At 37.2% G+C, this 15269-nt stretch overlaps 1 protein-coding gene across 1 annotated transcript in view; it reads right to left on the bottom strand.

Moving 5' to 3' along the window:
- LOC121737549 (nascent polypeptide-associated complex subunit alpha, muscle-specific form-like) overlaps window positions 1-13284 on the bottom strand; it is a 55129-nt gene extending 41845 nt beyond the window's left edge. Inside the window, exons 1-3 of the mRNA XM_042129206.1 lie at window positions 13235-13284; window positions 1681-1843; window positions 882-1237 (exon numbers count right to left, since the gene is read on the bottom strand). Of these exons, the coding sequence (XP_041985140.1) occupies window positions 882-1237; window positions 1681-1843; window positions 13235-13284 (569 nt within the window). The remainder of the gene's footprint in view (window positions 1-881; window positions 1238-1680; window positions 1844-13234) is intronic.
- Window positions 13285-15269: the final 1985 nt, after the last annotated feature.

Below are 15269 nucleotides of genomic sequence, written 5' to 3'. Positions count from 1 at the left end.
GCCTATGTTCAGCAGAAATAATGCAGGATTCCAATGGCAAAAGAATTTTTCAAATCGGTCCAGTAGTTTCGGAGCCTATTCGACTCAAACAAACAAACAAACAAACAAACAAACAAAAAATCAAATCTTTCCTCTTTATAATAGTAGTGTAGATTAAATTTTATTATTAATTATTAAAGTACAAATACAATTGAGTATTTTGTGAACATTTCAACTGTATAACTATTGCCATTATTATTATCGAGCAAAAAACTGCAAAAAAAAATACGTTTGTTGTATGGGAGCCCCCCTTTAATATTTAAGTACCTGGATGACCGAGCTTTGCTCGGTATAGCAAACACTCATTGACTTCGTGTTACTTAATAACGCCATCTGCTGGTCGTTAAAATAATTAGTTGCTAACAAAATAGTACTATTATTCGCCAATAGATGTCAGGAAGAGTCATATTTTTCAGTTTATCGATTATCAATAAAACACGAATTAAAAAGACATTTTCTGAAAATTATTCCTAGCTAGATCGATTTATCGCCCCCGAAACCCCCTATATACTAAATTTCATGAAAATCGTTGGAGCCGATTCCGAGATTCCAATTATATATACAAGAATTGCTCGTTTAAAGATATAAGATTTATTATGTTTTTAGTATTTATTGTTATAGATACACACAATCTGTGAAAATTTCAGAAATCTAGCTATAGCAGTTCTTGAGATACAGCCTGGAGACAGACAGACGGACAGACAGACAGACGGACGGACAGACAGACATCGAAGTCCTAGTAATAGGGTCCCGTTTTTTACCCTTTGGGTACGGAACCCTAAAAATGCCAATAAGAGTTCGCTGAGTGTCGAAGCGACGGCGGCGACGGCGGTGACACGTACCTGCGTGTGTAGGCGGCGTGCACGTGCGCCCATAGCGCGCGCTCGTTCGCCGCGCTGCGCCGCACTAGCCCCACCCGCGCCCCGCCCCTCGCACCCGGTTCGATGGTGAGGCTGTACTGCCCGGGCTGCTTCGATATGCTGATGACTCCTGCGCCGGCTCCACCCCCCCGCGCCGCCCGCACCGCCGCCGGCTCGATGGTGAGGTTGTAGCGGCCGGGCTCCGTCGACACGCGCAGCTCGCGCGCCTCCCGCCCGCCACCCTCCCCCTCCCCGCCCTCCTCCGCCCCGGCCGCCTCCGCTACCAGCTCCAGCAGCACCCTCAGCGCCTCCGCACTCCTCTCCTCCTCTAGACTCGCCTGGGAAAGAGACGGCGCGACTTATCTTTCCGTTCCGCGGGCCAGTCGCGACTCCGACGGATCCCCGCCGGTGAAATTAGAAGGACGTCCTCGACGATCCGTGCAAATATTACGAATGCGAAGGTACGACCGTCTGGACGTCCGTCCGTCGGTCGGTGTGTCCGTCCGCTACCTCCTCCCGCTTAAACCGCTGAACCGATTTCGATGAAATTCAGTATGCGGATACTTCGAGTCTCGGGAAAGGACGGAGGAAATAAACTTTAACGATTTGCGCTCAAACCGCTGAAACGATTTTTCTAAATTCGGTGTTCCGATATTTTGAGAGACGGGAGAGGACGTAGGATAGTTTCCGTCGCGGAAAACGTACGGCTGCCGCACGTTTAACGTCTTTCGGCGAAACGGTAATAAACTGTAATAAAGTAATCCATAAACGTAGACGAAACCTGCGTGACGAGCTCGATGTCGGTGCAGTAGTAGAGCTCGAGGTCGACGACCTGCCAGTGCGCGGCGGTGAGCCGCCCCCCGCCTCCCGCCACCTCCCCCGGCACGTCCCCCGCCGCCCGCAGCGCGCACGCGCCGCCAGTCGCCGCGCCACACAGCCTACCCCTGTCGACGGTCGCGGATTAGGGTGCGTAAGGAGTGTAAGCACCATTACACCTAAATCAACTATCGAGTCATTTCAAAAAACCTCTTCCGACTACTTAGGGTAAAATAAATTTTGTACTTATCTTCTATATATTTATGTATTTATCTTCATTTTTAGGGTTCCGTACCTATAGGGTAAAAACGGGACCCTATTACTGAGACTTCGATGTCTGTCCGTCTGTCTGTCTCCAGGCTGTAACTCAATAACCACTTTAGCTAGACTTCTGAAATTTTCACAGATTGTGTATTTCTGTTGCCGCTATAACAATAAATACTAAAAACAAAATAAAATTATTATTTAAGGGGGGCTTCCATACAAGAAACGTTATTTTTTTGGCCTTTTTTGCTCGTAACCAATAATGGCAACAGCTAGGCACTTGAAATTTACATAAAGGACTTTTTTTTTTAACCGACTTCCAAAAAACGAGGAGGTTATAATATGTTCGGCTGTGGATATTTTTTATTTTTTTTTATTTTTATTTTTGTACTAGCTGTTGCCCGCGACTTCGTCCGCGTGGACTTCAGTTTATAGCGCGCGATGTCAACAAAATTGGTGTCAAAAGCTTTTATAAAAAAGCCCTGGTACCCCTTAAATCAAAACAGCTGTGCAGTGTGCACATAATATTTCATTTTTTTAAATTTAACTTTATATTTTATGCCAAATTTTAAAGCTCATTTAGCCCCCCAATTACACAACTTTACCCATAAACTATTTATCATTGATAGGTTTAAGGTTACGTCACTGTATATAATATAAAGTACTGACCTATTAAATAACGTAATAAAATTAAATTCAGAAATTTAAAAAAAACCCCGCCAAACAACTTTAAAAAATTATGAAATAATATATTTTACTGACTTTGAGTTTAAATAATTCCTAAGTGTAAAGTGATATTTTAGTCCATAATTGTTGTCACGGTGTGTCGGGGGACCGTCAACGACCGCCATGTCAATGATTGTCTCGATTCGGTTCGTTGTGAACTGACCCTTAAACTATAATGTTATGTGAAATCAAACATCTACATATTTAGCGGTCCCCCGACACACCTTTTATAAAATATCGCTCGAGTCGAACGAATGGGACCGGTTATAGATGTCCGAATTCGTACACCACATGTGGCCGCTTGGGAGTTGAAGCGTTCGAGACCGGTTTCCTGCACGATATAATTTGTTGCTAATAGTTTGTGTATTCTCAAAACTTCACACTCGAAATATTTCGTGTAAAAATCGCTCGAGTCATACAAATGCTAGGGACCGGTAGATGTCCGAATTCGTACACAAATTCACTCTCCTATTGGTGGATATGTAGCAAAGTAGTTGTCAAATAAATAAATTACGAACAAATATTCGTGCTTGTGTTTCTTTTACGATATAATTCCCTACTTATAAGTTAATGTGTTTAAAGAAACTATTTATAACTAGCTGTTGCCCGCGACTTCGTCCGCGTGGACTTCAGTTTATAGCGCGCGATGTCAACAAAATTGGTGTCAAAAGCTTTTATAAAAAAACCCTGTTACCCCTTAAATCAATACAGCTGTGCAGTGTGCACACAATAAGTACTTCATTTTTGTATATAAAACTTTATATTTTATGCCAAATTTTAAAGCATATTTAGCCCCCCAATTACACAACTTTACCCATAAACTATTTATCATTGATAGGTTTAGCCCCAATTTCACCAACGTCTGTTAGTATTAACAGCTTGTTAAAATGTCCTGTCTTCTCTTTCATTCATATGAAAAACGAAACAGCTAACGTGATACTAATTCGAGCATTAACTTTAACAGTCGTTGGTGAAATTTGGTCTTAAGGTTACGTCACTGCCTGCACAGATAAAGTACTGAGTTATTTAATACCGTAGAATAGATATAACAATCGAAAAAAATCGAGACTTAAATGTAAGATGATACCACCTCTTATAGAAAGACTTTTGAGCAAGCGTCAGCGCGATGTAGAAGACGCACGGCGCCATCTTTTATGAATTTTTTGAACAAATTTACGACCCTTACAACCCTTTTTTCCAGTAAAAAAGTAGCCTATGTCCTTTCTCAGGCTTTAGACTATCAGTATACAAAATTTCATTACAATCGGTTCGGTAGTTTTGGCGTTTGGCGTGAAAGCGAGACTGACAGACAGACAGAGATACTTTCGCATTTATAATATTAGTATAGATTATGTGCACACTGCACAGCTGTTTTTGGGTATTTTGATTAATTAAGGGCCACGCTACACCGGAATGGCGCTGCCATGCGAGGCGAGCACTTTCAGCGCTGCCATTCCGGTGTAGCGCGCTGCGCGGCCCTAAGAGGGGTACCACTTACCAGGATTTTAAAAAGTTTTTAATTTGACACAAATTTTGTTGACACCGCGCGCTATAAACTAAAGTTCTGTTACAATAATGAAGTAAAAATTAAAGCGCCATCTGTTTTCATATATTAGAATTAAAATGTTGATTGAATTGATATATTTTCTGGATGGAATATAGGCCAACACGGTACACTCGAACTCCTTAGAAATGCAGTAGGAGTTCTATAAGATAAGATAGATTGATTATTATTATAGCAAGTGATAATATTATTAAACATAATATTCTAACGTATTAAAAACTATAAACATAATAACTAATAAGTATGATTAGTTATATGTTACAATGAAGTAAAAAATAAAACGCCATCTGTTGCATCGTATTAGAACTAAAATGTTCATTGCATCGATATATTTCTGGATTTTTTATAATATTATACATAAAATATATTTAAGATTTTTGAAATATTATTTTAATACACATCCAAGACCCAGGAACATTGAAAACTTTTTGTTCCGCCTGCCGGACTCGAACCCAGGACCCCCGGGATGAGCGCTGGCCACGCGCAATGCGAAGTAATTTTCATCGATATTTTCATGGAAATAAGATATTTTCCCACATCAAAATGTAGCCTATGTCCTTTCTCAGACTCTAGAATAACTGTACAAAATTTCATTGCAATCGGTTCAGTAGTTTTGGCGTGAAAGCGAGACAGACAGACAGACAGACAGACAGACATTTCGCATTTATTATATTAGTATAGATTTCGTTAAATTACAGTAGCTTGTACAAATATGAATTCTGTGGAGTAGCTGAATTATGCCCGGTTTCTGAGGAACTTTAAACGGCATTTTATCTATTCGTTAGTGCTATTGGTTCGATAAACTAAGAAAGTGCGTTTCTGAACATCGCAATGTAAGATAAACTCCGTTTAAGCGCAGGTTAACCTAACTGGCCAATGTGTGCCGTTTATCGATTTCATAACTTTATTTGACGTTTTGCTTCAAACAAATTACATCAACTTTTAGGTTTCAGCTTATTATAAAATTAACAGTTAAAATATTCAAATTAACATGATGAATACGAGCAGCTCATCAGAGTCTGATTTGGAAGTATTGGAGTTTATTTCTAATATTTGAGTACTTACCTAGAAACTTACAGCCGTTTTCAATAACGTATCTACAGTTAAATAATAAAAATTATAAAGTTATAATCGTAAAAAATAGTTCAAAAGTACTTAAACATAGGTATAGTTTTAGTTTCTTTTAACGAGTAGATACTCGAGTTTTTTTTTTTATTAAATTCGGTAGTGTAATTTTTGCTGACGCGATTCGCAAGGGGCAAGACCCAAAAAAGTGCATTGTTTGGCCTAAACAAAGCAACTAAACTAACAAAATGAAAGAGCAGGCAGTCTTGTCTTTACAAAGTACAAACAGATGATGATTTGGTTCTCCGTTAGAAATATTATTGTGTTCTGTGATGTGGACTGTGGTTGTATGAAAACTACATAATATGTACTAGAGGTAAGTAAATGATTTGCAAATTTTGCAAATTGCAGCATTTTTATTCAGTGTGCATCTCATGAACATTGAATATCGAATTTAAATAGCCAATTTTATCCATACTAATATTATAAATGCGAAAGTATCTCTGTCTGTCTGTCTGTCTGTCTTGCTTTCACGCCAAAACTACTAAACCGATTGCAATGAAATTTTGTATACAGTTTTTCTAGAGTCTGAGAAAGGACATAGGCTACATTTTGATGTGGGGAAATATCTTATTTCCATGAAAATATCGATGAAAATGAATTCGCATTGCGCGTGGCCAGCGCTCATCCCGGGGGTCCTGGGTGCGAGTCCCGCAGGCGGAACAAAAAGTTTTTAATGTTCCTGGGTCTTGGATGTGTATTAAAATAAAATTTCAAAAATCTTAAACATATTTTATGTATAATATTATAAAAAATCCAGAAATATATCGATGCAATGAACATTTTAGTTCTAATACGATTCAACAGATGGCGTTTTATTTTTTACTTTATTGTAACATAGAAATAATCATACTTATTAGTTAGTATGTTTTTGTTAATAGTTTTTAATACGTTAGAATATTATGTTTAATAATATTATAACTTGGTATAATAATAATCAATCTATCATATCTTATAAAACTCCTACTGCATTTCTAAGGAGTTCGAGTGTACCGTGTTCGCCTATATTCCATCCAGAAAATATATCAATGCAATCAACATTTTAATTCTAATATATGAAAACAGATGGCGTTTTATTTTTTACTTCGTTATTGTAACAGAACTAATCATACCTACTTTATTATATATTATTGTTTTTATTCATAACTAGCTGTTGCCCGCGACTTCGTCCGCGTGGACTTTAGTTTATAGCGCGCGGTGTCAACAAAATTTGTGTCAAATTTAAAAACTTTTTAACACCCTGGTAAGTGGTACCCCTCTTAGGGCCGCGCTACACCGGAATGGCAGCGCTGAAAGTGCTCGCCTCGCCGCTGCCATTCCGGTGTAGCACGGCCCTTAATTAATCAAAATACTCAAAAACAGCTGAGCAGTGTGCACATAATCTATACTAATATTATAAATGCGAAAGTATCTCTGTCTGTCTGTCTGTCTGTCAGTCTCGCTTTCACGCAAAACGCCAAAACTACCGAACCGATTGTAATGAAATTTTGTATACAGATAGTCTAAAGCCTGAGAAAGGACAAAGACTACTTTTTAACTGGAAAAAAGGATTGTAAGGGTCGTAAATTTGTTCAAAAAATTCATAATAGATGGCGCCGTGCGTCGTCTTTCTATAAGAGGTGGTATCATCTTACATTTAAAATTGGGGGGCTAAATATGCTTTAAAATTTGGAATAAAATATAAAGTTTAATATAACAAATGAAGTACTTATTGTGTGCACACTGCACAGCTGTATTGATTTAAGGGGTACCAGGGTTTTTTTATAAAAGCTTTTGACACCAATTTTGTTGACATCGCGAGCTATAAACTGAAGTCCACGCGGACGAAGTCGCGGGCAACAGCTAGTTAATTTATAACTAAAACAATGCTTATTTAATTATTTACCCCTAAATAAAATATTCGTAGTGTTCGCTTATTCGTAAATCGTAAATATTCGTATTCGTAAATAAAACTAGTAGGGGGAAGTCCCTTAACGCCGGACGGCACCTAGCGTCGGACACTAGTAATATTTAGATAATTCAAAACGCGGTGGTTTGAAAGACGTGTGAGAGGGGTGCGGGGGATGGTTTCAACGCCGGACCTCATACGAGGCAGCAGGCCACTGGCCCGCGAGCGTAAGCTAGAGAGGGTTTTTGTTTGTGTTGGCGGGAAAACGATGCACCGCATAAGATTCAGGTAACTATTAAGCTTTTAGTTTTTTATATACTACTACTAGCTGTTGCCTGCGACTTCGTCCGCGTGGACTTCAGTTTATTGCGCGCGATGTCAACAAAATTGGTGTCAAAAGCTTTTATAAAAAATAACCCTGGTACCCCTTAAATCAAAACAGCTGTGCAGTGTGCACATAATATTTAAATTTTTTTAATAAAACTTTATATTTTATGCCAAATTTTTAAGCTTATTTAGCCCCCCAATTACACAACTTCACTCATAAATTATTTATCATTGATAGGTTTAAGGTAACGTCACTGCATAGATAAAGTAATGATTTATTAAATAACATAAAAAAGAAATTACAATCGAAAAAAATCGGAAATCGAATATCAGATAATACCACCTCTTATAGAAAGACTTTTGGGCAAGCGTTAGCGCGATGTAGAAGACGCACGGCGCCATCTATTATGAACTTTTAGAACTAACTTAATTTGAACAAATTTACACATTTTCACCACCTTACAACGCTTTTTTCCAGTAAAAAAAGTAGCCTATGTCCTTTCTCAGGCTTTTGACTATCTGTATACAAAATTTCATTACCATCGGTTCGGTAGTTTTGGCGTGAAAGCGAGACAGACAGACAGAGATACTTTCGCATTTATAATATTAGTATAGATAACTTAATTTGAACAAATTTACGCAGTTTCACCACCTTACAACGCATTTTTACAGTAAAAAAGTAGCCTATGTCCTTTCTCAGGCTTTAGACTATCTGTATACAAAATTTCATTACAATCGGTTCGGTAGTTTTGGCGTGAAAGCGAGACAGACAGACAGACAGAGATACTTTCGCATTTATAATATTAGTATAGATAGTCTTACTCGAGAAATTTGCTATCTAACACTGAAATAAGTTTTTAAATCGGACCAGTAGTTTCTGACATTAGCGCGTTCAAGCAAACATACTCTTTAGGTTTATAATATTAAGTATAGATTTTTTTCAATTATCGCTTGACAAACTCGAGTCTCGATCTAAAAGACTTTGAAAAGTACCAGTAACAGGGTCATTATAGGCTCATAAGTCAGGGACGATGTATGGTATAATATTATGGTAGTGATGATGATGATGAATGTAATTTGCATAGTATCATATTATGCTTTCCGTTCTTAAAACAACGCCGAAACTCCTAAACTTGTATCTACATATAAAGAATCAGGAGTTCCCTCAGCACCTTCCGAACCACGGTATACCAGGTATACCTCGGTGCAAAATCTTACTTGTTGGTAGCATATGCTTAGAATACTTCTCACGAAACCGAAGTCACCACATGTTTCCATATAAATTTTGAGGAGTTCCCTCAATTACTTATGCATCCTTCATCAGATCACCACTTTTGTGAATATAATACCAAACTGCGATGATACCCTATATACCAAAAGAAAAATTTTGAAAATAGGTTAACAAACGGCGGAGTAATCGTTGAACATAAGAAAACGAACATAACACCTCCCCCATTTTGAAAGTCGGTTAAAATTGTAGCCTATGTGTTATTCTGATGTATAAGCTATATTATTGTAAAGTTTCATTAAAATCCGTTCAGTAGTTTTTGCGTGAAAGAGTAACAAACATCCACACATCCACACATCCATACATCCAAACATACTTTCGCCTCTATAATATTAGTAGGATAATATCAATAATATTTACTCAGTTATCTGGGGGCACGGCCGTGCCCCAGCCAAGCTTTTTAGCGACGGCACGGCCGTACCATACTTTTTAACCGACTTCCAAAAAACGAGGAGGTTATATATTCGGCTGTGGATATTTTTTTTTTTGTATGTTCGACCACTACTCCGCCGTTTGTGAACCGATTTTCAAAATTTTTGTTTTGTTATATTAGGTTTCACTCCAATTTGGTCCCATTTTCACAAAAGTGGTGATCTGATGATGGGATCCATGAGTAATCGAGGGAACTCCTCAAAATTTAATAATAAATATATGGTCATTTTGGTTTTATGAGAAGCATCATAAGCATATGCTACCAAAACGCAATGGTATACCTTGGTGCAAAATCTTGGTATATCTTAATATATATATTTCTTGTGTGCGTGTGTATGTGACTGAACTCCTCCTAAACGACTGGACCAATTTTGATGAAATTTTTTGTGTGTGTTCGTGGAGATTCGAGAATGGTTTAGATTTACAGTTTGGTCTACTGGAAAATGTTTTTTCAATTAATTTCTTATTTATAAGGAGTTGTTGATTTTGGAATGTTTTACATTAGACCCGGCGGACGGCGCTATCATCGCATTCAATATTATTCTATTTCAATTTTAGTTTGTCCTGACAGATGGTGCTACGATTAATTTGAAAAAAATTTTGTTATTCAATTCATGTGCTGATTAAAATATTATATTATTTAGGCATCAGCTAAAAATGAAGTTTTCAAAATTCCACCCCTAAAGAAGGAATTAGGTAAAAATAGTATCAAAATTTGTATGTCCACGGGGAGGGCGGGAGAATCCTCATGGATTCCTTATTGGCCGGCCCATAAGGATATGTCCAACTTTACTGTGCTGTTACCCAGTAACCTATGGACTAAACTCCCTCCTGGTTACAACCTGCTGCTGTCAAATTATCCTACTAATATTATAAAGGCAAAAGTTTGTTTGGATGTATAGATGTATGGATGTATGGATGTGTGGATGTATGGATGTTTGTTACTCTTTCACGCAAAAACTAATGAACGGATCTTAATGAAACTTTACAATAATATAGCTTATACATCAGAATAACACATAGGCTACAATTTTAACCGACTTTCAAAATGGGGGAGGTGTTATGTTCGTTTTCTTATGTTCAACGATTACTCCGCCGTTTGTTAACCGATTTTCAAAATTTTTCGTTTGGTATGTAGATTATCATCCCAATTTGGTATTATATTCACAAAAGTGGTGATCTGATGAAGGATCCATAAGTAATCGAGGGAACTCCTTAAATTTTATGGGGAAACATGTGGTGACTTCGGTTTCGTGAGAAGTATTCTAAGCATATGCTACAAACAAGTAAGATTTTGCACCGAAGTACACCTGGTATACCGTGGTTCGGAAGGTGCTGAGAGATCTCCTGATTCTTCATAGATACAAGTTTGGGAGTTTCGGCGTTGTTTTAAGAACGGAAAGCATATGCTACTATGCAAATTACATTCATCATTATCATCACTACCATAATATTATACCATGCATCGTCCCATGATTATGAGCCTTTTCATAGACTTTAAGATCGAGGCTCGAGTTTGTCAAGCGATAATTTAAAAAAATCTATACTTAATATTATAAACCTGAAGAGTATGTTTGCTTGAATGCGCTAATCTCAGGAACTACAGGTCTGATTTAAAAACTTATTTCAGTGTTAGATATCGCATTTATCGAGTAAAGATATAGGCTATATTATATTATATTATCACGCTAAGACTAATACGACCGAAAAAACTCAGGAAAATGTAGTAAAAACGCGGAAAATATTAGAAAGGGTTTATCTCACGAACTACTGGAGCAATATTTGGCACTTATATAGAGTAGACCACGTGAAGGAGTACTTATAGCTATTTTTATTTGAAAATGTACGGTTTCGGTGAAATTCCTAATATACGCGGGCGAAGCCGCGCGGGACATCTAGTATATATATAAATATATATATATATATATATATATATATATATATATATATATATATATATATATATATATATATATATATATATATATATATATATATATATATATATATATATACAATGTGTCCCGACACCGGTGTCCGATCCTTTAATGTCATGATCTATGGCATATTTTATCGACAAATTGGCTCTCAAATTTTTTCTCTCTCTCACGGTTGTAAAATGGCAGCCATTTTAGTTTTTCCCAGGCTTTCACACTAATCTGACCAGTACTTCTCATGTAAATATTCTATGAAGAAAGTCTTATTTCATAGCTAAACTCGTGGACTACACTTACACAGGCAATATGTTATAAATTTCGTGGAATTAAACATAAAAAAACCAAAGTTTATGAAAAAAAATTGTGTATTTAATAATTAATGGCTTTTTATGACAAATCTAGTAAAAAGATAGAAGAGGTCTTTATCTTACATAAATTCTTTATTTCCAAAATATAAGTAAGATACTCGTAATCGTAGATCACAAGTTTAGCTATCAAATGAGACCTTTTTTATCTTCATAGAATATTTACATGAGAAGTACTGATCAGATTAGTGTGAACGCCCGAGAAAAACTAAAATAGCTGCCATATTACAACCGTGAGAGAGAGAGAAAAATTTTGAGAGCCAATTTGTCGATAAAATATGCCATAGATCATGACATTAAAGGATCGGACACCGGTGTCGGGACACATTGTATATCCTACTAATATTATAAAGGCGAAAGTTTGTTTGGATGTATGGAAGTGTGGATGTATGGATGTTTGTTACTCTTTCACGCAAAAACTACTGAACGGATTTTAATGAAACTTTACAATAATATAGCTTATACATCAGAATAACACATAGGCTACAATTTTAACCGACTTTCAAAATGGGGGAGGTGTTAAGTTCGTTTATGTTCAACGATTACTGACATTTGATATCCATTAGAGTTGAAAACTGTGATTCAATGGCTACGTATGTGACTCAAATGGTCGAAACGGCGCAAAGGTTGAATGGCACAGGATTTACAATAACGGATGAATGGCTGGGATCGTTATTATTGGCAGGTTTTTCAGATCGGTATTCGCCGATGATAATGGCGATCGAACATTCTGGAATATCGATAACCGCCGACGTCATAAAGTCTTAACTTGACATGTCAGAAGTTGTAAATGATTTTGAAGTAAGTGCTGCGGCATTTGCCGCGAAAATCAAATATCACTCTGGAAATCTGAAACACAGAAAAAATAATATGGGTATTATGTCAACGTCAAAGAAAGTGTCATCGATGACAGATACATCATCAACAATCAAAGAAGGAAAAGAAGTTACCTGTTATAAATGTAAGGGTAATGGCCACTATAGAAACCAATGCCCAATGCTGAAGAAAAATATAAATAAGTGCATATTTAATGCTGTTTTCCTCAACGGGAAGTTTAATAAAGAGGATTTCTGCGTGGACAGCGGCGCAAGCGCACATCTGACAGTAAGCCAGGATTGGTTAAAAGACAAAAATTTTTCGCCGCGTTTACCTGAAATTGTGGTCGCAAACGATACTAAAGTTAAAGTTGTCTGTTCCGGGAATGTAGAAGTATTATCCGATTTGGACTGTCGTATAACGATAAAGGATGCCCTATACGTGCCTTCTTTAACAACAAACTTACTGTCAGTCAGTGAACTCATCAAAAATGGCAACAATGTTATATTTGAAGAGCAACATTGTTATATACGAAACAAAGATAATGTTTTGGTTGCTACAGCTGACTTAACCAATGGCGTTTATAAGCTGAGGTTGCAGAAACCAAATTGTTTGTTGGCTGCACAAGCAGTTACAGGGGAATTGTGGCATCGAAGGTTAGCTCATATTAATAGTCAAGATATGAATAAAATGAAGAACTTAGTGAATGGCCTATCATATGAAGGTTCCTATGAAAGTACAAAGTCCAAATTTAAAACCTGTTGTGAAGGAAAACAAAGCCGATTACCTTTTTCCCATGTAGGTAATAGAAGCACAGAAGTTTGCCACAGAATCCATAGCGATCTATGTGGACCTATGGAAGTAAACTCATTATCTGGTAATAGATATTTTATGTTGCTAATTGATGATTACAGTCGAATGACTTTTATATATTTTTTGAAGCAGAAGAGTGAAGCTTTTGGAAAATTTAAAGAATTTAAATCGCTAGTAGAAAATCAACACGGTAAAAGAATCAAAATTTTTCACACGGATCGAGGATTAGAATTTTGTAACCGTGAATTGAATAATTATCTCAAAGCTTCCGGAATAATACATCAAACTACAAATAGTTACTCGCCAGAACAAAATGGTATTTGTGAGCGAGCGAACAGGACAGTGGTCGAGAAAGCGAGGTGTTTGCTTTATGATGCAAAGCTAGACAAGAAGTTTTGGGCAGAAGCGGCCAACACTGCATAATCTGAAAAATAGGTCTATTGTATCAGGAGTGGAGAAAACACCGTTCGAGATGTGGTACGGTACCAAACCAGACCTTAGTCATATACGATTATTTGGTAGTAAAGTGATGGTGCACATCCCTAAAGAGAGACGCTTGAAGTGGGATAAAAAAGCTGTGCAGCATATCTTAGTGGGATATGGAGAAGACGTCAAAGTGTACAGATTGTATAATCCCTCCAAGAAGACTATCATCACTAGCCGGGATGTCGTTGTGATGGAAGGTGAGACTACGGACAGTAACTCAGATGAACGTTTGGCTATCTGGATACCAGATGATGAGACACCATCAAATAGTGAGGAGATGGAGAGCAAGGATTCAGTGGGGGAGAACTATCCTGATATTTTGGTTGAGGAGGAGGATACTATGGAGTCCTCAGTTTCTTCAGTGTACACTGATGTTGATGAGACCTTGACTAAATCTCCGTCGAATGTAGAGCTACAGCCGGATATACAAAACACATCGACACCAGAACAACCAGGCAAACGATTGAGAAAGAAGCCTGAGAGGTATGGCTTAAGCAACATGTGTATTTCCAGTTCAGTTCCAGCACCTGAGGAAATCTCACTCTCGGAGGCTCTCGAGGGGCCTGAGAAGGAGCAGTGGAGTCGTGCCATGGCTGAGGAGTTCAAGTCGTTTGAAGACAATGATGCATGGGAACTCGTTAAGAACCCAGGTGATGTGTCAAAAGTGAAGTGTCGTTGGGTGTTAAATAAAAAGTATGATGTGGACAACAAAGTGCGGTATAGAGCTAGACTTGTAGCTAAAGGCTTTACGCAAAAGCCGGGTATAGACTACTCAGAAACATTTTCGCCAGTTGTGCGTCACTCAACTCTTAGATTGTTGTTTGCCCTTAGTGTTAAGTTAAAAATGAGTATTACACATTTAGATATTACTACAGCTTTTTTAAATAGCTTGTTAAAGGAAGACATTTATATGTCAATCCCTGAAGGCTTTGCAAACAAAAGTGGGGGATATATATTAAAATTAAAGCGGGCTATTTATGGTCTCAAGCAGTCGTCTTTAGCTTGGTATGAAAGAGTAAAAGACTGTCTTTATAAAATAGGTTTTAAAAGTTGTGAATATGAACCATGTTTGTTTGCAAAGAATAATGGAAAAGTAAGAATAATAATTGCTTTGTATGCAGACGATTTTTTGATCTTTTCTAATAGTAATAATGAAACAGAGAAATTAAAACAAGTTTTAGGATCAGAATTTAAGTTAAAAGACTTAGGACCTGTTAGACAGTATCTAGGCATGAGAATCAATGTTGATGAAAATCAAAATATAATAACATTAGATCAAAAACAGTATATTGAGCAATTAGCATGTAGATTTCAAATTTCTGATTGTAAGCCACAAAGTACTCCTATTGAACCGAAGTTGAATGTAGAAAAATCTAATGAATGTTCATCTAATGTTCCTTATCAGAAACTTATTGGGAGTTTAATGTATTTGGCTGTTTTAACGAGGCCAGACATAGCCTATGCAGTAAGTTATCTCAGTCAATTTAATAATTGTTATAATACTACTTGTTATAATTATGCTA

This window comes from Aricia agestis, chromosome 2 (assembly GCF_905147365.1).
Source record: "Aricia agestis chromosome 2, ilAriAges1.1, whole genome shotgun sequence".
Classification (NCBI taxonomy): domain Eukaryota; kingdom Metazoa; phylum Arthropoda; class Insecta; order Lepidoptera; family Lycaenidae; genus Aricia; species Aricia agestis.
The sequence above is the reverse complement of the archived record's forward strand: the minus strand, read 5'-3'. Positions and strand labels throughout refer to the sequence as shown.